General features: G+C 35.9%; 1 protein-coding gene across 2 annotated transcripts in view; it reads left to right on the top strand.

The window, feature by feature from the left end:
- SGCZ (sarcoglycan zeta) overlaps nt 1–24,945 on the top strand; it is a 234,771-nt gene that overhangs the window by 88,243 nt on the left and 121,583 nt on the right. For both annotated transcript variants that reach the window (XM_072862143.1, XM_072862142.1), the window contains exon 2: nt 12,200–12,301. In XM_072862143.1, the coding sequence (XP_072718244.1) occupies nt 12,200–12,301 (102 nt within the window). The remainder of the gene's footprint in view (nt 1–12,199; nt 12,302–24,945) is intronic.

Below are 24,945 nucleotides of genomic sequence, written 5' to 3'. Positions count from 1 at the left end.
CTTCCTGACTCTGAATTTGGGTATTTGCCAGACAGAGGCCCAGAATGGAAAAAACAGTGTCTTAAATCTTGTGGCAGGGGCAAATGATCACGTGGACACCACAACAGTAATGACTTCCACCGTCTCAGTTCTTCATTTGTATGAGGAAGAGGCAGGGTAAATGAGAGAGAATATGTAGCATTTAGAGTTTGGACAGATTGAAGTGCAAAGTCCTGGGGATGACTGGCAGTAGATGCAGAACTTGCAGATGCAAGGGGGCATAGCTGAGACCCTTGACCATGATCTGGCACTATGGCTGCAATATATTGAATCTTCTGTGAGACCAAAGAAGTTGATTGGGAAGGAAAGATGGAAAAGGAAAATCATTATTAATGTAAAAAAAACCAAAAAGGCAAGTGAGACAAGCAATTCAGAAGAGCACTGAAAAGGGATACAGCAGTTGAAGGAAGAAAAAGTATATTGAACCATAGCAGGTCTTGGTGTAATATGAAGGAATGCCCTTAGCTAGGAGCTTGAGGGCATCTGTGTGAGCTGGTTACTGACCTTGAGACCTTTAGCCTTTTAAGTGGAACAAGAAGCAGAAGAACACAGGAGGTCTCTGTGGTTTGAGAGCATTCTGTTGGTGCATGTCCACTTGGTACTTGCTGTGGGACTTGCTTGTGCTGCAGATCACACATTGATTGGGACCTTTCTGTTCCTTTTAGAGACTGTTGCTGCACTTTGAACAGACCTTCTGATTTAATTTCATCCAAAAGGAATCCCCTTCACATGCAGAAAAACTGCCCCACAGTCTGAGCCAACATGGAGTAAGTGGGGAAATGAGGGATTGCTGCACTCTACTGCTCTGAGATATGTCACTGTTGTAGACACATTTTAGCTAATCACTTATGGCTTGCAGATTTTGAGTACCTCAGGATGAAGTTCATTTTACTCAGCTGGCTTGAAAATAACTAGCTTATACAAGTATTTGTAAATGCATTCATCCTTTCCTTGCAGGATCTTAATCCTTTATCACTGGTGCACCAATTAAAACAGAGAACCAATTTATGTTGACCTTTTGACTAAAGGAGAAATTTAAAAAGAAAAAAAAAACATCAAAAATGTCAATATTTTTCAGTATCTATCAGAAGCCTTTCTTCTCCTTTGGGTAAATTGGTTCATTAAGGAGCTACCATTTCACTATAATTCCTTTTTCACCTTAGGCAAGTCTCCTAGGAAATCTTCTCTGAGAGTCCTTTTCACTGAAGTTTCCCTTCTTGAAATACATTGCTTTTAGTTTGAGCTATTTTCCTTCTAATCTAACTTTTGAGAATTCTGTCCTTTTGTGACCAATCTCAACTACATTAACACTTAATCTTCACATTCTAGCTGTTTCTTCTCTGTAATTAAAGGCAAATGTGAAGCAGCCCCTATCCTCATTACTCTTTTCATGAAAGCATTTCAGGAGCTTCCTCTTCAGCCTGTCTCCTGCTGCATTCACAAAAGGTGTTAGTCAGTAGCCTGTGTTATCACTGAGGTCTGTGCTCTGGTTCACTCTTCACAAACACATCGTCTACTTGACCCTTCTCATCTGGGAAGGAAATCCCAAAGTGGTAATGATTTTTTTTAAATTTATAACAGTCCTTTGCAGTCACGGAGCAGTTCTTTCTCCCTTTTGGTCTGAACCTCAGAACAAGTGTATTCATCCATGCTCCCTTACTGCTCTTCCTCAGCAAGATGTACTACATGAATTTGAATTCTTCCATCTCCTTTTCTCCCTAGATTGTTATGTTATTACTGTAATTGTAAATGAGCTGCATGAAGTAATAATCAGATATGTAGTGGTGTTAAATCTAGTCAGACTCATGATTCTTGGTGTTAAGGATGTACAGCTTCCTTCTCACTAGCACTGGGATGAGTTCTTCATTTGCTATTGGGGAGTGGACCATTGTCTGCTTCCCTAATGAGCTGCTTCTCTGGAGGGTGTCCAATTCATCCTCCATGTCTGGTACTCCTGCATTCCTTTCCAGCTGATCAACTTTTTTCACTGGAGGTCTTCATGCCTAGCATGTTATTGATATCCTTTTGGATCATATGGGCTTCTCTGCTTCACCACTTTGCTTATGGGTCTTCTACCAGTTTCCTAAAGAATATTTGCAGGGATTCTTTCATTCCTGGTTTCTGTTTTAGAAGTGTGTAGGTCTGTGTTCCCCAGTTTGAGCACAGAACTTGGATTGAAGAATTCCCCTCCAGGGTTCCTGTGTGGACACAACTGCAGGTAGCCACCCCGTATCCATCCTGCATCGTCAGAGCTGTAGACTGAGAAAGATTTGATGACAGAGATGACCCTGATGCTGTGCTTTTAAAGGGCTGAATTGTGATACTAAACTGTGTTTAGACAAAAGTCTGTGAGATACCGAACTGTTGATTCACAGATACATAGCTTTCATTGTCCTTCAGTGATCAGGAGTTTAGCCATACCATAGGAAGTTTGTGATATGTGAGAGCACACTATCATCCCTCAAAATGATGCGGTAAACTTGTTTTTAGGATTTCTGTTGAAATTATCCCCTTTACAGGACTTCTCCCATTTGTCAACATAACTGATAACTTCTCAAAGTCTTTTGCCATGCTGAGCTATCTGCAAGGAGATTAGGTAGGTCCCTTGATCATTGTGGTTATAACACTCTTCAAAAAAAGTGAAGATTATGATTTTTAATCTCTTTGGACTGCAGAGAAGGAACTTGAAGCTATCAGTTAGGAGATGAGTATTCAATTGAGCAGGTTGTTAGATAAAAGAGGAGTTATTTTCAAGCAACTTCGTGGCACTTCTTACACTTTTATTTCCTTTGCCCTGATAGCAAGAGATGGATCTCTGCAGCAAGCTACTTCGCTCTTAGTCCCATTTATTTTACTGAGTGTATCAACAGAGCAAGGTGTTGCTTATTGAAAGATGTGTGGTAGCTGTTTTGAAAAACATGCAGTGGTTGTACTGGAATACTAAGTAATGGGTATAAACTTAGATACTATAAAGACTGCAATGTTAGATAGTCACACTTCTTGAAAAGTAAAATTCTGCAACTACCAAGTTTGATACAACACTTTTTCCTCACATTAAAGTAATCACTTTTGGTTTTGACAGTAATAGGTTCCTTAGACTGTCTTAAATTGATTTATTTAATGCTTTTTGTTAGAGGGTGATCAACGATGCAATGTAATAGATCCTACTTAATTATATTTGTTTTGTTATAAGAAAAGCACACTTTGCTGAATATAAGTGCCAATCCAGGGAGTTGCTGAAGGGTGTGCTTGACTGTAGGTACTCCAGTACCTCCATGTTATGGCTCATGAAGTTATTGCAAGTCAAGCCTTCCTCTGTAATGAATAGAGAGTCACACTGTAAGAAAATATTTAGGAAGGTACGTGTGCCTTAATACACGAGTGTAAAATATTAAGAAAACACAGTAAGAAAAGACCTTCTGTGTCATTTTGCCTAGTTGTTATCGTAAGCAACCCTGAGATGAATGAATCCTCATAAAATTGATAAATTGTATCTTAAAACTTTTTAGGAGGCTTCCCTAGCTATTGTTCACCTATGGTTCCAGAATCCTATTTCTTTGGATTCTGCAATCTAAATAGGAGAATATTTTAAATCTAGGACTCAAATCTGCAGATGAGAGTCCTAACTTGCAAGGTTTATCTTAAAAAGGTCCTCAGTCTTTTCTGATGGAGCAGCATGGATTTTCTGGTAATACTAAAAGATCTCTTGAGACAAAGAATCTTGGTGTTAAGGGTACTGATGGGAAATGTCTTCTTATTTTTTTTCCCAATAAAATGTTAATTATTTATACAGACTGGATTGTTACTGAGAAGAGAGCAGTCATTAATGTGGTTATAAGTCATCAATAGATTCTAGTTGTCTCAGGCTAAGGAGGAAAGTAAAAGTTGGCCCTATCAGATAGAGGGTAAGTACTGTAATGAGTACAAAAGGAGGAGCTCTTTTCCAGCCAGTTTGTGGAATCCAATCTTTAAATTAATTTGTTCTGATAACAAGTATCTGATTCTAAGCATATCATAAATCAGTAAAGACCAACATTGCAAAAAACCCAGATATGCTGGAATAAACAAGTGAGGTAATTTTTCTCTGCTTAGCTACAGTGAGTGTTCACAAGCTGTTCTTGTTTTGTTTTTTTTTGTATTCTACTTCTAAGAGAGCTGTGGATGAACTAAAGGCAGACTAGGAGCAATGGGAAACATTAACATGGAAAATGACATACAAGGAAAGACAATGAACTGTGATTATTTAGTCTAAGCAATAATCTATCTGAAGGACAAACAAAAGTAAAACAATTGCATTATAGCATCGGAGGTTCAGGTTATGTATGAAGAAAATACTTCAAATCATGAAGATAGTTTAGGCAATATAGTAGATTGCCTAAAGAGGATATAGAATCTGCCTTTAAGGAAAAGAACAAGAGAAAACCAAACTACTATGTCAGGAGTAGTTAAGGTATAGCTGATTTTGCAGTAGTGCAAGAGAATAGTAGTCTTTTGCAGAACCTCTCAACTAAGCCCACCACTCAATTCAAGACATGCTTTATCATTTTTGAATGGGAATAAATGTTGCGGGAAAGATTACTGTTTAGTACTTGCTTTCTTTGCTGCCCTAATTTTTTGAGTCTTGTAATGTAGTTTGGATAGCAGGCTGACTTTTCTTTCTTTTTAACAGCTTTTCCACTTAAAATCTCATTGTCAGTACTGAACTTCCACAGGTTTTTTTCTTCCTTAGTCTAAAACCCTTTAAACATTGCTGCACTGTGCTATAGTAATTTTTTCCCCAACTTTTCCCTGATATCTGCTTCTGCCTGTCACCTTGCACAGTGCCAGCTATTACTTTCAGCAGATGGATGAAGGCAGATGTTTCCATCAATCCAGATTTTTGCCATTCCAATGTGTTTTCCTGGATATCTTTCTATCATTTTACCTTTATTTTTGGCTACTGAAATTCACAGTTATCTTTCCTGGTAATCCAGGAAAACACACTCTGTTTTCATTGCTGATACCATACCCTTTTTCTGTTTGTACAGGACTGTAGCTGCCTACAGTTTTTCTTTCAATTGTACATCCATAACCATGTCCAAGCACCATTTTTCTCCAGCGGGAATTATGCTCCAGCTCTGTTTATGAAATCCAGCATTTCGTGTGTGTGAACACAATACAAATAATTTCCCTTGTCATCTTCCTCCCAACCTTTTGTGCATCTCTTCCATTTTATCAACAACGTAGCTGCTAATGTCTTTCATCTTCCTAATTGTCCCCATCACTGTCCCTCTACGTTATCTGCTTTTTGCGCCATCATATCAAATTCAGTATTCTTTTTGCATCTTCAGTATAATACACCACTGCTTCATTGCTTCAACCACCTTTCTTCTGATATCTTACCCTATTTTTTCTTTCTTTTGCATAGCATCTTTGTACACTTACAGATGTTTCATCTGTGCTCTTTCATAGCACTGCAACCACGTCATCCAGATTCCTTTTCATGTTTAGCCTCTGCTATGATGCCTACAAGGCAACAGGCAGTGAATGCTTATTAATTTATAGGACATTGTGTTTAGGCACTTTGTTTAAACGCTACTTTTTTTCTTTTTTTCCTCCTCCATGTTTTGTGCAGTGCTTCCCTCTTCAGACTGTGAGCTTTTGGACACAGAATCTGGGTTTAAATATATACTCAGAAAACAAGCAGAATATCACATCTAACAGCAGAACTTTTGAAAAACTTGAATATTACTGATAATAATGGCTTTCCTGGCCCACCAACTACTTTGTTGTTCCTGCTGTAAAGTACTGACAGATATTTGGTGTATTTTATTATTAAGGAAAACAGGAAAAATGCCATGCAAAACTGAAATACAAAATGTTATTTATTCATCTTTTAGTCAATTCAGATTAACCAACACTTCAGTTTACTTTTCACTGTGCTTGTGGATGTAAGTTCAACTAAGTGACCCTAAGGAAAAAGCTTGTATTTTAATTAGCAGGGTCCTTTGCTGCCTTCTGACTGCCCACTTTGTGAGATGCATGACAAATTATTGGAGGATCTAGCAGAACTCTGTTCTCAACTCACTTCATGAGAGTTTTAATTCCTGAACTGCAGTATCGCACTCTCCTACTTCTTCTCTCCAGACCAAGGAATTTTGAATTCTGTGATCTTAAGTAGGAATTGTAGGTGTTTTCTCCACTTACACATCTTTCACATAGCAGTACTACCCATAGATTTGCAGGCTTTTGTAATATTAAAGGTATGGATTTGATCCAAGTCTCATGCAAAGAGGTTTTAATTCACCTAGGCTGAGTGAGTTGTAAGATTTAGTTACTGTCCTCCAGAAGAAATGTTATTTCCAACTGAAATAGTCCTCAGCTTGTCTTTGAACCTTCCCTTTCTGTAGCTTAAAGATCTTCCAAGCTAGTATTGCGAATCCTGTCCTAGGCCCCCAGTTCTTGTCATGTATGGCACAGAGAGCTGGCTATCATTCAGATTGCTAACCTTGTTCTTGCACACTACTTGTTTATTAGCAATCTGTACAGAATTCCTTGCCTACTTGTTCCTTAGAATGCCTTAGTGTTTAAATGATTAAAAAAAAAAAAATAGAGAGAAAAGAAAGCACAACACAGCACGTTTCATTATATAGCAATATGTGTCGTACAGGATTAGTTAGAATAGATTGCAGTTTTAGCCAACCTCCTGGTTTGCTGAGAAGTATTTATAGTTCTATCATACGCTTTGCTATTTGTAGTTATCATAAAATATGCTGCTTTAATAGTTTATTTGGCAGAAATAGAACTTACTATATAAGTAGTACTCCCTTGTAGACTTTTCAGCACATTGTCAAGAAATAACTTAATCTTTTAAAAGATCCTCCTCTCTGTTTAAAGACAGTGTGGATTAACTTCAGATTTTCTTATATACTATTTACAGGACCATCTGAGAACGTTAATCTGTGCCCATTTATATACAAGTCAAAGCTCAAAAAAGTTCTGAATGTCAGTATTAGTTGTTTGACTCCCAGAACTTTTTGCTTTTCAATATGCTCTGATTCAAAGTTATACTCATTTTGTCAGAGATTTATAAGTATACTTTGGGATTCCATTGACTTTCATGTAGTGTTCAAATTCAATAAAGCTATTACTATATTGCTGCAGTTATAAGACAAGCAATGGCATAAAATAAATGTTTCGTTTTCCTATTTTAAGGTTTTAACAGTTGCTTGTTTGAATTTCTAGTGTTCATAACTGAAATTTAATATAATCTAAGAATGCCACAAAATATTGATAGTGATTATTTTATTATTTCTTAATATCTGTAAGGTAGGTATATTTACGGGTATAAAGATGAGGGAGTTGGTTTTCTTACTGTCATAGGTAGGGAAAAGAACAAAATAAGTGAGGCAGGGTCACTGTTTGTTTTATCTTCTTATAGGGGAAAAAGGGAAAGTTATACATGGAATAACAATCTGAGAATAATCATAAATATTAAATAGTCATAAAGAGGAAATAAAGTGATGCAAAGACAATCACTCACCACCTACCACAAACAGACTACTGTCCAGTCAGTCTCTGAGAGTGGCCACCTTGAAAGACAATCCCTCTTCTTCCCCCCACTTCTTCCTCTACCATGACTTTTTACTGCTGAGCATAATGTTACAGGTATGGAATATCCCTTTGGCCAGTTCAGGTCCGCTGTCCTGGCTGTGTCGCCTCCCAACTCCTTGCCCATCCCCACTCTACTTGCTGGGGGGCAGAGAGGGGAAAAAAGAGAAAGGCTTGATGCTGTGCAAGCACAGTTCAGCAACAGCCAAAGCATTGGTGTGTTATGAGCACTGTTTTAGCCAAACATCCAAAACACAGCACCATACAGGCTGCTATGAAGAATGCTAACTCCATCCCAGCCAGTCCCAGTACATGAACTTAGCATTTAATTATTGTAAGAAAGTACTGGAATAGTTCATTCAAGTGTATTTTTGCACTTGAATAAAATCAAGTCATACCAAAATGATAATCTGAGTATTCATTGCCTGGAAAGCATAAAGTAATTTAGGCAGTTTATTTGGAAGATTAACAGAAGGATGCCTAAAATGAATTATAATAATAATATTACATAAAAGTTATATCTACAGGAAGATGCAAGTATGTTTTAAGACAGAATTCTTCTGTGGTTCTGTTTTAAACTTGTTAATATTAATTTTCATCTTTCTGGGGGAGCCCCAAAGTTAAACTGATCTTCATGGTCATAAGTGCATTAAATGAGCCGAGAAGACTGGACCTTCGTCTGATTAATCTTTTCAATCCTAATAACTTTTTGACCAAGTTATGTTACTTCTGAAAACCCTTGAATTTTTCCTCTATAACAGCATAGTTCTAACTTGATGAAACAAGAAACTCTTCTTATTCCAACCCCTCTTTAAACTGAATGGGGAATTACTGATGAAGAAAAAGTACTGAGCAGTGATTCTTTGAATGGGGAGAGCCTCATTAAGCACATCGTAGTATATTTCTTAGTATTTTCTTTATTTTACTATTCAGTCTTATATCAGTCATTACACACTTCAGGAAGTTACTTTCTGGAATATTATTGCATTTATCAAGCAATTAAGGTCACAGTCACCCTATTTCAGTTTTATATGTTATAACACCATTTGTGGCTTACGTTCCAGAATGTAGTGTCTGTCTCCTTGTTTTGAATAATGTAATTTTACTGAAAATAGAGTGCTCCTGCCTGTCCAGAGTCTGTCTGCATTCAAACTGTTGGACTCTGATAGGTGTGTTGCTCACTGTTGAAGAAGTAAAGCATGAGGGCTTAGAAATGTCACTCGGAAAAGTGGAAGCCCTTACGGATGCAGTAGGCTCTATTGTTGGTTTGTTTCTGAGACTCTGGCAGTTTAAACTGGCTATACAAATTAACTTCCCACTGCTGAAAATAAACAGAGAAAATATGATAAGTACCAAAAATTAGTGAAGAAATTAATTTCTGTCCTTCAGTTCCCTTTCAGTAACATAAGAACAATATCACTCAATATAAAGCCACTGAAAGTATTTTGAACATTAATTAATAGTTGTGAAGAACTGTGTAACTTCAGTAATAAACACTTATGAGAAGAGAAGCCAAGAGCAAAACTGACAGTACTGTCTTCAAAGCAGGGTTTTAAGAGTACAATAAATGCAGAGCAAGGAAATTAATGAGACGAAAGCAAAATAGTGAGTAGCTGCCGATTTAAGAGTAGTTCCAACCTTGTGTGGAATTAGCTGGGATTCAGGAGGGTAAATGTTACATATAATTATACACTTTATCATGCACATACATGCAAGATGGAAGAGATGAAATATTCCTAGGCAACTTTAATTTCAGCATTTCCAGTTTTCTGGAATTTTGACTTTGTAATTTTTCACTTTTTTTCAGTTTTATTATGAATATTATTTTGTGCCTGGCAGTTACAAACGTTCCACAAAAGCAGATAAAACAACATATTGAATTTGCCTTTTCAGTTAGAAAATGTGTTTATACCCAAATCAATAAATTGGTACCTAATTCTTGTTGAGTATTTATTCACTGCCAGAAATGTTACATGGTTGTTGTCTTTTCTCAGGTTATTCTTTCCTGCTATGATTTTATATGCTATAGCATACATAGAAAAAGAGGATTGCTGGAATTTAGAATTAATGGGTATTAATGCAGATTGCACATTCAAAAGCAAAGTCTAATTTCTTTATCTTACTTCCTTTGCAAAAATAGGCATCACTGTCTCATATTGCACTCTTTGTTAGAAAGCCTACAGATGCACGAGGTTTTATATGTGAAATGATTTGTATAGACATCTCATATCTTGATTTAAGGAAAATATTTTAAAATATAATGTCACTTTTTTAAAGAAGCATTATTTGATAATTCAGCTGTCATAGTGTACTGGTTTTGGCTGGGATAGAGTTAGTTTTCTTAATAGTAGCTAGTATGGGGCCATGTGCTGGATTGGTGCTGGCAACAGTGTTGATAACACAGGGATGTTTTTGTTACTGCAGAGCAATGCTTACACGGAGTCAAGGCCTTTTCTGCTTCTCACCCCACCCCACCAGCGAGGAGGCTGGGGGTGCACAAGAAGTTGGGAGGGGCACAGCTGGGACAGCTGACCCCAACTGACCAAAGGGCTATTCCATACCATAGGATGTCATGTTCAGCATATAAAGCTGGGGGAAGAAGAAGGAAGGGGGGGATGTTCAGAGTGTTGGTGTTTGTCTTCCCAAGTAACCGTTATGCATGATGGAGCCCTGCTTTCCTGGAGATGGCTGAACACCTGCCTGCCCATGGGAAGTAGTGAATGAATCCCTTGCTTTGCTTTGCTTGTGTGTGGCTTTTGCTTTCCCTATTAAACTGTCTTTATCTCAACGCATCAGTTTTCTCACTTTTACTCTTCCAGTTCTCTCCCCCATCCCACCGGCGGGGAGCAAGTAAGCGGCTGTGTGGTGCTTAGTTGCTGGCTGGGGTTAAACTACGACACATAGTTTGAATACAAACAGCACTTTTGCTAACAAAAAGGCAATTCTTGGCTTTATGTATTCAGTTACAAGTTTTGCTAAACATTATAATGGACTATTACAGAGTCTGTAAATTTCTCTTGCCATATTACTTTATTAGGTATATTCTATATTATAGATAGCCTTAGAAGTAGATTTTGTTATTCCGTATTTTCTCTGCTTTGGAAAGGAGTTTTATTTATTTTCTGACTCTGGTAATTTCCGGTTTTGTAGTCATAGGCATCTAGGCTTCTAGTCCTATAACTGATATGTGAAGGTGTGATTCCCAACAGTATGTTCTTTGCAAATCTGTCATAGTGTGGAAAGCTATCTATCACTATATCCTTGTTGTGTTTGGGAAATGATACCAGCTGAATTACATTGTATAAAATGTAATTTTTGTTCTCTTAAAGAATTAACATTTTCACAGTCTTGCTTCAGATGTGGATGCAGTGGTGTCAATCAAATATCTGCCATATTGGCATGATTGTTTTAGAAAGGGAATAGCTATAGTGGTATAGTCGCTACACTATCTTTAGATAAGTATAGTGTTGTTTAATTCAGTGTCCTCTTCCGGCTTCAGGTATAGCAGCTGGGGACATTGTTATCCAGCTGTTTACGACTGCCAGCAAGTGGAGATTACTTGTTTCACAATTTAGCCAACAGAGCAGAAATGCAAGTTCTCACTGTTCTGCTACAGTAGAGTCAGCAATGGCTTCAAAACATTTAATCAGCAATTAGGTTAAATTTGCTCATTTTGCACCAAAGTGGATCAAGTTGAATTCCACTGGCTGTACAGTGAAGAATTATCTTCTTCAGGAATATAGTAACAGGTATTCTGGGATAAAAAGTGTTGAATTTCTATCAGTGTGCAAAATGATCCTGTCTCTTAAGTATCAAGCAGGTTTCAGTGTTTTTCCTGTAAGAATACAGCTGAAGCTTTATTATGCTACTTTCCTATACTTACATTTTATTGCACATTGAATCATTTGGTTTGCTTGTTTCATCCAGACTCTTACAATGGTCCTTTTCCTATTTCTGTTCAGATAAATTAAAACATACAAACAAAAATAGCCCTCAGCACTTTGAAGTTTTTCTTTTCACCATCAACATGGTCTTAGTAGTGATGAGCAATGACTAATAGAAAACCCTTTTTCTTTCTTTCTATAGGATATTTTCCTGTGTATTTTAATTTCTGGGAAAAAGCAAAACCAGTTGATTCAAGACATAAGAATGACGTAATATTTTTCTAATATGTCACTACATAAAAATAATAGATTGCTTTACCAAATGTTATATATACTTTTAGAGATAATTACATAATTTTTTAACTTAACAGTTGTAATTCAAGATCTAGCTTCACTTCTACAGTAAAGGAATACTTATGATCTACATTTGTACACTTGCATTAGGTCCAGCCAAGGAATAATGTACGCAGTTCACCATCAGGCTGTGCAGCTAAATACCTCAATCCTAGGTGAAGCTTTGCCTATAAATCCCCCCATCTAGCTCCTGTCCAAGATCATCAGGAGGTCTGGGGACAGTGGGACAGCACTCATTATTTTTAGATACTAGGCAAGCTACTGTGTTCTTTTTACCTTGTTCTGGATAAGGTTATTTTCTAAAGTGAATATGTATATATTGTTGATTGTAGGATGGAATGGGAAATTTGAGAGTCACTAAAAAAGGAATACGACTTGAAGGAATATCTGAATTTCTACTTCCACTATACGTGAAAGAAATCCATTCCCGAAAGGTAGGTGGTTTTAATCTTTTTTTTTTTCTTAATTTACAGCTAATATAAATGAATCTCTTCAGCCTCAAACTACAAAGTTTAATTCTTACACCTCCTAAATTAGCAATCAGTAGCGGTTTGCTTTGAGAATACATCAACAATGAAAGCTTCCTTCACATCAAAAATGATATTTTTTTTTTTTCCTGAAACCTTGCTTGCCTCTTAAAAGAAATGTCTTTTCCTAAATAAAAGAGATTCAAAGCATGTATATTTTATACTTCAAATGACCTCAGCATTGGGAATGGAATATTTGGCTCTTCATTTAGTGTGAACTCCAGAAAAACAAGATTGGTGATATGTTCAAAATGCAGTGAAATAAACAATGGTTTTGTATATGCCTAAATTCTTTCTGGTATTATTAGCTAGTGTGATTTCTGTCTTTCTCTCTGTCTTTTTTCCTCATTAGGTACGGGCAACCTTGCTAAACTGCATAATATCTCTAGGATTTAATTTTTCAAAACAAATCATTTTCAATGTTGCTTAAATGTAATTGTTTTATCATTTAGCAGCACATTGTTACAGAGGAAAAAAATAAAGATATGTGTTCAGAAATTCAGTGCAGCTCATTTTAGCTCATTCGTTTTGATTCAGTCATGCTGTTTATATTAATATCGTCAATGAATTAAAATAATTTTGAAATATTGGAAATCTCTTAAGTTATTTTTACTATGCAAGTGAAGACCTATGATCAGAGAGGAATGTTACAATGGTTTTCAGTCAATCAGCAAAGAATTTTAATATGCATACTGCAATAGTTGACAAGAATGAAAAGTATGTTTACCCTAAATGCCTTTGCGGAAAATTCTGTCTGTTGAAATCTCTCTTCTATGTATATATAAAAAAGTCTCAAGTACATTCATAAATGAGATCATGACAGTTTCCCATTTCTCTTAATTAGTTCAGTCTTGTGTTAATAGATGTGCGAGATGAACAAGTAGTCTTTTTGTCCTCTTTTTTTCTGTAAAACTAAGATGTTTCAATGTTTAACAGAGCAACAATATTGTCCCAGGTAATGAAAAATTCTATAATATTTAAGTAACAGTATATTCCCCAACAATGCTGAATTTTGATCACTTTACTGAACAGATATTCGTTTACTTTTCAACTCACCATACATACAATGTTACAAAATCTTGTTCATAATGTTTCTTCTATAATTGTAGATAAAAATATTAATAACTAGTTAAGGTAAATCTATAATCAAACATTTGATAATGAATTATTTCTAAATAAATGCAGATATCATAACTTTGATCAGAATTTTGAGGGGAGGCAAAACAATGGAACAGTTAAAGCGTAAGTACATAAATGACCATTTAAGTACCGAACACTGCTACCAAGAGTAAATCAATAAGGCCAGATTCTGCCTCCTAAAATTGGAAAGGCATCTACAAAAGGGAACTTTGGCTGTGGGTTTATTTTTTCCTAGATCACCTTGCCATGGAAAGGTGTGAGCACCTCTAAAGTAGTGTCTGTAATCTTCTAATATTTTCTTTATAATTTTGAAGCTATAGAATTAAGCAAATTAAATAGAGCACTTTGTCTTTTATCTGTATCTAAATAGGAAAAAAATATTTTAAGGTTTCTGTTAGACCTCAATATCTAGTACAACAAATCCATTTAAAATCATGCCTAAAGCATGAACCTCTTTAGTATGAATATTCTAATATGTAGACTTTATGACATTGGTGTTAAATTTCCAGGCTGTATAACCTTTCAAGGAGCATACTTTTTCTCAGAGGTTGCAGAATATTAGTCATGGTTTATGCATTTTTCCCAGTTCCTTTCTGCAGGTGGATGGTGTCTATTATTGTTCCATTTCCTGTTACTGTACATGAGGGTTATGATTTTGGATATTGGCTTGCACAGGGCTTCGTATTGCAGAACATTGGTTCTCTTAAAGTAAGCATAGAAACTTTTGTTTCAAGTGAGAGTAATGAGAGATTCAAGTAGGGTCCTAATTTCACTCAGAGCTTCTAGCCAATAAGAGCAAAAAATGCACACAAATGTAACTACTGTAAAGGAACAGGATGCAAAGTCTGCCAGTACCCTAACACAAGGTCACACTGGTTCTGTGAGGCTCATGAAAAACAGATAGACCTGTCAGTAAATGCCCTCAAACCAGCAGAAGAAAAGAGATAGAGTTGATCATTAGCTGGACAAAGTGTTTCAACCAAAATATTTTTTGGTGTTGCAGGTCTACTTGTATCTACTAACACTAAAACACTTGTTACCTAGCTAAAAAAGTGGTATGTTGTAGACTCGGGTCTCATCTTGCAGCGCTTGTGAAATAGGTGCACGTTCCAGCCTTTTGCCAACTTGCTCAGTAGCTGTTATGCTAAAGTTTCAGTAACTTCTGGTGTATGCAAATGTGAATGTCGTGAGGGAATGACGAAAAATCATTCCCTCTGGAGCTGTATTACGCTTTACAGTAGGGATTTGTGATGTCTCTGCATGGTGTTTCCCCAGGCATGTGGCATCTGCATGTGACATTAGCTGTTTTGTCACTTACAGAGTTGACCTTGGTGCTGTAGAAATCTGAGTGAGCCATGTTTTCTGAGCTCTTATTATAGTCAGTAGAGACCTAGTCAATACAGACAGTGGATTCTGAAGAGCTATCCTGCTCACCAGCTGTTAGTGTTTACTTTGGCTGATACAGAGAGGAATGCTTTTCCCGGTCTTTTCCATGGAAGCAGTAATGATTTAAGTTTGATGCATATGGGAGTTAAAACATACTGTGGAATTGAAAACTCATTGGCACTGATGTCTTTGCAGTCTTTTACATGAGTATGTTGCTTATTTATTTTCTGAAAGCAGAGTTTGCTCTTTAAGCAAATTTACTCCTTCCCCTCTAAAAGAACACAGACATTAAAGTGACATCATTTGATTAACTCTTGAGATGACTTGTAACATATTCAATAATAACTTTGTGAAACTGGTGTATTTCCTCTGCACTGGCAACATGATTTGTAGAATGGCCACTGGGGACCTCCATGTAGGGCGCTCAGCCCTGCAGGTCAGAGTGTCACTGCTTTCCCATTACTCAGCACAAAGCGCAGTTAGGTGGGAAGCAATGATATTAGCAGCAGGGTACAGCAGCAGGTGTGCTATACTACGGCTAAGAGGCATGAGAAGAGTTCTTGCGCATATGCTGGAGCTATCTTTTAGTTAGCTAGGTCTGGAGCTGATAAAATGATAGCACAGGGTTCACCTCTGATTCTGATAGTGAACTACTTCTGATAAGAGTCCTGACTGGTCTGTTGAGTAGGTAGGCTGAACTGAGCTCTCTGCTGCTGCAATTTAAATGTGAAGGGTGGCTAGGTCTGCTAGTGTAAAGTTCACATATGCTTACAGGTGCTGAAATCACCACTTTTGCCTGCAGCATACCTGGATCCCCAAATAAGATCACTTATGCAGGGTTAAATGCAGCCCTTAAACTGTCTTGATCAGAAGAGATGTATCGAATTTTGTATATAGGTTGAAAAATTGCCTTTTATCTTGTGATTGCTTAATTAAAACCCTGAATATTAAAAGTAAATGCTAAAATACTTAAGTCAGTTGGAGAACAAATATGCATGAATTCTTAAAAACCAAAACAAAACTTGTAGTGATATTTTCTCCTGCCAGTATACAATTTTTCTATCAAAAAATAGTGATGAAAAATCCAGGTCTTGAGTAAACTGAATATTCACTCATGTTTTGTCTGTAGAAGTTGTGTAAATGAGAAGGCTGCTCAGAGGGTGCCAGTTCCCTAACCTTACTCCTCTTGATTTGCCCATTCTACTCTCTTCAGTTAGTGGCGTCTGCAGAACCATGCATTCCTACCCCAAATCTTATGCTTACACAAAAAAGATACTTCTATATCTTCATCAAATGACTTAACTGCATGTTAGAACTTGAACTGATACATCAGAACCTGAGCAGCTAAGGGCTCATTTGATCCTGAATTGACATCTTTATATCCCTGAAACAAGGGTACGCATACTGTATGCATTGAATTTTATTGAGAATTTCATTTTGACTATGGCTGCTCTAGTTGTATGCTTTTGATCAAATTACTAGTCTGAAACCAGTAAATTTAATCTAGACGATGTTATATTTTCCATGTTTATATCATTTGCATTGATATGATGCAAAGAAACAATGCAAACTACATTCTTTGTAGTGTATCATTAATGAGAAGTATGAAACCAAATAACACGTAATGCAATAACCTGAATTATTATAATATTTCAGTTCTTCTGAATTAAATTTCTTCATCATCCTACTACTGCATCCATACTACTGCATTTGTGAATGGAAACAATCAAGGTACAGTTTTGTTAGAACAATAAAAGCAGTTCATGGTGTTGCCTTGCGAATGTATTCTTGACTTTATTGATATTTTTCATTCACACATACAGTACTTAAGTGTTGAAGAAAATCAAGTTTTCTCTTTGTTAAATTGTTTTCATTGCAGACAAAATAACTCATTATCCCTTAAACTAGTGGGGATTGCTTTGTTTTCTCTGTACAACTAACAAGGTTAAAAGTGTATTCTCTGAACTTAGAGAGCATGTGTTTTCAAGAGATATCCTTAGAGAACACAGAATTTAATGATTTACTTAAAACTCATTAGAAAAAGGTCTAGAAAACAAGAAACACTGAATACATATAAACTTCTAACTGAACACAGGAAACTGAAAACTCTCTGTATATCTTGTATTTTTAAATATGTGATTGTATGAGAACTAAGAAATTGTAGGTAGGTTTCAAAGCAGAACTTCTTTCAGGTATTCCTTCTCTCCAGATTTTCACTCTGGAGACTGAATATCCTTATAAATGTTTAGAGAGCTTTATTTTATTTTGTTTTACTTCCAAACCTGAATCAATCTTGACAAAAGCAGTTCTACACTATATTTTTTTCTTTACTGTCTCCCTAAGTGTGTATAATCATTAACATAGCATTAAATTTTATCAATTCCAGCCAGCACATTGCACATATTTAGGTTTGTGTTTGGGCCTTAGATGCCTTTGTAAGAACCCCAAATTATTTTTCTGAGAGAATGCCTTTGTTGAGCTTCTCTCTTCGATAGGGTTATAAAGAAGCAGCATAGGAGATCACATCAAAAGCCTTTCTGAAGCTGAGGAAGGACATCCACTGTTCTTGTCCATTGAGCCAGTCTTCTCGTTATACAAGACCATCAAATCAGGTGCTACTTGCCCTTACTAAACCCATTCTCATTTCTTCCCAATTGTCTTTTCCTTCATCTGCTTTGAAGTGATTTTCAGGGGGATCTCCTCCATAATATTCCTAGGAACTGAAGTGAGACCAACTGGGCTGTAGTTCCCAAAATATCTTCTTGAAAGATGTTCATAGTCTCTTGTAAGGGCCTGCAAGTATGTCATATTTGTCCATTTTTGGGGTTGGGGAGGAGGAACATGTTCCCCCATCCTCCCCTGAAACATATTCTAAAAATTCAAGGCCAAGTTGTTTTCTATATTCACTCTCTTTTCTGCACTGTAAGATACCCCATTGCCATGCAGTAGAACTAGTTTGAGAGTCCTGCAGTCCTACCAATACTGATGTATATAGGTAACAGAGAAAATCCAATTAAGAGATATCATTGATTACCTTTTTTGTACTATCAAAAAAATCACAAAAGCACCTAAGAATCTGTCACCTTTATTGCTCATTGTGAAGTGCAATGCTTGTCTCTGCAGCTACATGTCACAATCATCTCAGATAACGTCTGAAATGCTCCCCAGTTCATTTTTCTGATACGTACTCTTCAGCCTTGCCCTTGGGATCACTCACTTGTCACTGAGAATAAAGTCATTATTATGGCATAAAGGACTCCTTAAGTCATTTTGGCTCTCAACATGATGTAGTTCCAATGTACTGAAAGCCCAGTGTCAGTTTATTGGCTATGAACAAGATATAAGGTTTTCTTAATCACAAGCTTTGCCAAGGAACAAGTCACTCTTATATTTGTTGGTGGTCTCTGTAGGGACTGCCACTCTGAAATTGAGTTGGCTGTACTTGCTCTTCACTGACAGCTGATAAGAACTTTCATGATTCATCATTTTGTCCTTGATTTGCTATACTTCACTGAAACCTGTCTGGGGGTCATCCAATTGTACAACTCTATCTTTTGAACACATCATTTTTTTACGTCAACTTGTACTCCTCTTATTATTACTGTGACTTGTTGTTCAGTCAAGGAGGATCTCTGCTTGTTATACTGAAAATTCTGAGTTAATATTACCTAAGCTTTTTACTTTGGTTGGCTACAGCTCATGAATAAAGTCATGAGTGGCCTATATCAACCCAGTTTTATACCAGCCTGAATTTGATTTGGGAACACTTCTCCAGAAGGATGTGGGAAAGTTAATCAAGTAGCAACTGTTTTTCTGGAGTTTGTTGCTGGTTTTGGTATCAATTGCATTTTCAGTTTTCCAAGTACTTCCTTCATGCAATACATCTGTGTTCCACTGGGGCAAATTTCAATGAAACCTTGTGATATTTAAGTTTGATGTTCATCATGTCTTGTATCTGATCCTAATACTCATTCAAAGTGAATTTCATTTGAGCTGTTTTAACTGTATGGGCATCTTAAGCTGAGGAATGACTTTTTTTTCCCTGAATGACTTTAAAATAATGTAGTTGCGATTTACAGAGGCTAAGCAATTACTTAAAGAAATGCTGTATGTTTAAAACAAAGAAAAATTGTTATTAATATTTCCATAGAAAATCTGATCCAAAGCAGGAATGTAAAAGCAGATGACTTGCAAGAGACTTGAAAAGGAGAAAAATCTGTCTTCTTTTATCTCTTCATGCAGGAATTTACTCCTGTTTCTTCATGGAGAACAACATTTATCCTTTACATCCCATTTTATAAACTTAAGGTAGACCTTACTTTTTGCTACTCTGTAGAAACCTTAGAACGATGGATGTACAGATAAAAACAAGGGGGGAAAAAATGGGAGTCGTGAGGGGAGAACTATCCATGTAAGGCATTAAGCACAAAGTACATAACATAATTTACTGTCCCTAAAATATGGCTAGTCTGTTAGCCCTGGCTTGAGGGCTGCTGAGATAATTTGAAATGGTTTTTCTTAAAAGTCGTGCTGTGCAATGTCCTCACTTATAGGTCTTTGGTAAGCAAAGACAAATTTTCCCAAAAAACATTGTAAACAGTGTGTTTGTTAAGTTAGGAGGAGATCTACTTCATATCCAAAGACTCAGTGTATTAACAACAAAGAATATTCATGTAATAAAATTACATATCTAATGCAGTTGGGAGTTGTCAGCATGGATTTCTGAAGGAGACATTATGCCTGACCAACCTGACAGCCTTCTACAACAAAGTGTCTAGCTTGGTGTATGATGACAGTTAATATTGTTCATCTTGCCTTTAGCAAGACTTTTGACCCAGTCTCGCATCATATAGTCTTAGACAAACTGATGGTGTACGTGCTAAAAGGACAGTGAGACTGCAAACTAGCTAAACTGCTGCGCTCAAAGGGTTGTGACCAGTGGCACAAAGCTCAGCTGGAGGCCAGTCACTAGTGGTGTACTCATGGGGTCAGTACTGAGGCCAGCGTTGTTCAGTTTTCTTCATTAATGACCTGGACCTGCACAGTGCACCCTCAGCGAGTTTGCATACGATACAAAACTAGGAGGAGGGGTGTACGAACAAGTAATTTCTAGAAGCAAAAGAGAACAAGAAAAATAACGAAAGCATTGCTGTTTTAACTGTTCAGAGTTTTAATTATTTCCAACTCAATAATAACACTCGTTTTTCTTTTTGTGTTTCATATCAGATGAATCTTAAAAGTATCGGGGGTAATAATCAAACCAGAACTTCAAAGGTGACACTTTGAAAATGAATATAAGAAAGATTCTCAAGGTATTCATTCAGAAACAGAAATAGGTGTCCTAAAGTTTGAATGTGTAATTTCCAGAAGTGCAAGCCGACTTACAAAATTAGTTTTACCCATTAGATAAAGAAAAATTTCTTACCTTGAAACGAAACAGGATTATTACAGTCCACTTTTGCTTGGTCAGCTTTGCTTTCAGTATACTTTTTGTCTTGTATTATGTTTCTCACTTTAAAAACCATTTGTAATGAAATTATATAAAGCAGTTAAATCATTCATAATCTGCAAAAATAAATACCAATAAAATTCAGACCCAAAATCTGCTTGTTACTCTAAAGGACATGTGGTCAAATAGAAGTTCTGAAGCAATTTTTGTTTTAAGGACATCTGTGGTAAAGTTATAGAAGCTTACTTCCAGATTTTGATGAGACAGTTTAGAAGAAAAAATTCTTCTACCTGTTTAAGTAATTTATTAGATCTCTATTGTATTAAATTGAGAGTTGGGGTATTTTTTCCACATTATTGTTCTCAGCATTTCTGTATTCTATCAGGAAGAACAAAATTTTAAGCAAGGAAAGAAGATTGCATTCTAATTGTTGAGAAATATCATATTTTTGGGGACACTGCACACGATTTGGTGTCTTACATGATAATAGAGAAAATTAATGAATATTCCAAAGTTTAAGATGAAAAAAATAAGAATGAATCTTACCTTGACTACCTGGAGTGATATTCACAGGATAAGATATAGTGTAATCATCACATGTGTTTTGACAGTCCCTGATTAGGACACCATTTCTCTCTTAAAGGGACAAATTTCTTATTCCTTTGCAATTTCTGATAGCTGACTACCACAAGCAAATATCATAAGGATTGCGTTTATAATACTGTCTATCTCCTGTTTCAAATGAGCTTTGCATTTTACTACTATTCAGTAAGAACTAAGTTGGACTTTACTGCTTCATAATCAACAACAGTCCTTCTTTTTTCATTTTTTTGTGTATGATCACACATGTATAACTTGCATATTTATGCACAACACTTTAAAATTACTGGTCAGTCTTAAGAATTGGAGCCTTTTATTCCATATAGCAAGCATGCTTTTTGAGTTTATACTATACAGCCTTTGTTGTCATAAGAAATATATCATGCTATAGACGCCTAGTTCCAGAAACAACTTGTCACCAGCAATGAAATTTTCTGCTTTGAAAATGCTTTTACAGAGTATTTTTTGTTTATTTTTACTATTCCCTGAAGGAGTTTCCCATCCATCTAGTACTGTGACTTAGACTTCAATCTCCTTTATATAATTCTGAAATCCCTTCCTAAATTACTTTAATTTTTTTTTTTTTTTGTGCTGCCAGATCAATTTCTCAAGAAACCTGCTGAACTTCCATCAGTTTTAGGAAGCAATGTGGCTGCAACATTACCTGTAGTGAGGAAGTATCAAGTTAAAATAAGGTAGAGAAGGTAAATAGATACAAGTGCTACAAGCATTTTAATGAAGTAGTATGAATTACTAAAATATTTGTAAGCACAAGTAATGTATCTTAGAATGAAAACTATCCTTTTCCTTTTTCCTTTTCTAGGCAGTGCAAGAAACATATCAGTTATCTTTTTGCTTATAGATCTTCAATATGTGGTTATTCAGTCCCTCCTTAAAAAAGGCAGGTAGAGTAGTCATTCTCCTTTTTAGGTGCAAAATAAATTCCACACCTCATCTTATGGATTATTCTCTTGCATCTTTGCTAACATTGTTACTTCAAAGCAGTTTCAAATTTGTTATTTGAAGAAATAAAATGGATGTATTGATTATTCCATAACAAGGACCGTGTTTTGACACTGGCCTGCATCCAAGAGTGATACAAGTAACACTAACATTATTTGAAAGCCTTGCTGTCTTGAAGAGCATCCTCATTAAATAATTGCACAAAGCAAAACAATTTAAATTCTTTTCATTACCGAGTGTATGATCAATTATTTCATTTGAACTCATTTTATTAAAAGAAATTAAAATTTCAAATAAAAAATGACCTGAAAATTGTAACTTTTTGTCTGTAAAAAGTAATTAAATACCTGCATTCTACAGATTAAAAAATAGATCAGAGTTCCACTAAATTCACTTATTCTATGCTTTCTTCCTGTTTCTAACTTTGGATCTAATTATGCTGTCCTTTCTCAAGTGTAATTTCCTGTGGGTTTTGTAGAAAAGTATTAAAATTTTCCATATTCCAGTTTTTCCATGGAAGATTTCTATGGAATGTGAAACTTTATTTTCCCATTAAGAATCTTCTCCCTTTATGTGAAGTTAAGGAAATGAGAAACTGACAGAAGACACTAAAAGTTTATTTTTTTCAAACTTCTGTTTTTTGACATCAACATACTCTGCTGATTTGCAGGTGACCAAAAAGTTCAATTGTACCCATTTGTTACATCATAAGATATTATCAAAAGCTGTTTCAAAAGACCTCTATGGTCTGCTTGAACGTTTCCAGAACTTCCTCTATGTAAGGATCAGTCCAACTAAATTCCAGTTAAGATCTTTATGGGTTACCTCCTCTTGCCAAATTAATACATGACATAAATTAGTTCTTCAAGTGAATCAAAGACCCAGTGTCTCTTGTCTTCTGAAAAAATAGTTCCTAATTTAAGTGGTGACTAAGTTGATATATCTTTTTTGCTGTTGTTGTTTTTGTATGTATCTCTTCTTTGTTATAGCTATGCAATGCCACCTACTTAACATCTTGAGTAAACAGCATTCTGTGGAGTGCTATTTATATTAACCTTGGGCCTACTTCTGCTCTAGAAATGTAAGCATACTGTTGTCTGCGCTACATTTTAAAACTCAGATACAGCAATGATATGCACTCTAACCTATAGACACCTGAACTATTTCTATATCAAGTTAGACCTTAAAAGCTCGGTGTTGATCAGACTCTGCTGATTTACTGTGAGTTTTTTGTTTGTTTGTTTTCGTTTTTGTGGGTTGTTTTTTTTTTTAAAGCTTGGAATTAAACTTCAAGAAAAATTTTAAGGTGGTAACTGTGTGTGTAAGTTTTTCAAGCTTAAATCTCCAAGCTATGTAAAGATCTCAAATTAGAAAAGAAAACCATAAAACAGTAAACTAGTGCATTGCTGTGCAATTATTATTTGTCTCATAGACACAAACTAAGGGTAAGATATTACTTTTTCTTTAGAAATTCAGTTGGAAATAAACACTGGCAAGAACTTCAGACTATAGAAGTTGAAATTCATGGTTGGGACTGGAATAAAGAAAACTCACAATGAAAACAGAAGTCATATAACGGGAGCAGCTGAACAAGTTAGCATCCTGTACTGGAATTGGCAATTATGGTTTCAGCATTAGGATTGTACAACAAACATCTGGGGATTTACAGTAAAGTTGGCTCTTGGGCTTCAGCCAGAGGCTCATTTGTATCTTTAGCTGAATTCAAATCAGTTGTTCTGCAAAGAAAGTAACTGTAGTTAACAAAGTTTTTTAATTTAGGGTGGTAATCAGTCATGCACAATTCTGCAACAGCTACTACAGTATATACTCTTGCTGAAGTCTTTACAAGTGTAACTAGTAGTTGCAGTAGCATGGGTGTAGGTTGGTGATGGTGAATTTTCTTTTGGTCTGGAGTCTAAGTAATTTTTAAAAATACAAATTTTTTGTACATAATTCTCATTAGTAAAAGTGAAATCTGTGTTGATACTAAACTTGGCACTCCAATAGTGATTTACATGAAAGGTGCCGCAATCATTTTTAGTAGAAAGAAAACCTGAAGTTCACAGTAAGAGTATAGAAAGGCTAGAAAGATATTTTTTTTCTCTAAATCAATATATAAATACAAGGTTTGGGCAAAGTTTATTTTTTATCTCTGAGTTTTTCCATTGGTATCCACCAGATCAGAATCTTCCTATAAATCTGTAGTCTCTCTTTCTGAGTAAACTAAGTAACTACAAAATCCCAGAAGGAAAGTGCTTCATACTTGTGTTGTTATTTTAATAAAGTGTAGGCATTTTGGAATGTCAATTAACTCTCCTGACAAGCTGAGCCAAAACACTGGCACAGAAAATGCAGAAAATGGATCAGCTTTTTGCAGGAGCAACTACTGTACATTCTACAAGTAGAAAATTTGTTTAAAAAATATTTTAGTAAAAATATCATTATGACTATTTAGATCTGGGATACTACAGCATCTTCTTTTAAGATGCAGGTGCTGCTTCTCTTATATACTTCACTAGCATGCAGTAGTTTTTTGAAACACTGTGGTTCATATTGAATAGTATACTACTTTTTGGAGTAACTTCATTGATTATTCAGCATGAATAAGGGCAGTATAATTTTGTTCTTACAAAAGTGAGGAAAACTATATGTTAGCGTGTGAATTGGTAGAACTCCTATACTGCACAGATAAGGTGCTGGGATTACCTGAAAGCAGCCGATGCAAGAATGAAGTGGTGCTTCTTTATCTTATATTAAATTGTGGTGATTGAATACTAGGGAAAAATTCAGGTACGTATATGGAAAAGACAGGTATGTTGGGGAAAAAAAAATGTGTTTACACTTAGCTGTGGCACTCTACAGTTCCTTTTTATTTCCTCAAAGTTTTTCTCCCATTAGTTGAAAAAGAATAGCTTGAAAAGCTTCAAAAGTTTTCACACACAAACCACAGAAAATTGATATGAATATCTGAAATATTGTCAGTAGACTATGCAAGAGGCCATGTTTATATTGT

Source organism: Ciconia boyciana, chromosome 5 (genome assembly GCF_034638445.1).
Source record: "Ciconia boyciana chromosome 5, ASM3463844v1, whole genome shotgun sequence".
Lineage (NCBI taxonomy): Eukaryota > Metazoa > Chordata > Aves > Ciconiiformes > Ciconiidae > Ciconia > Ciconia boyciana.
Note: the sequence above shows the minus strand (reverse complement) of the source record. Positions and strands in the feature narration are given on the sequence as shown.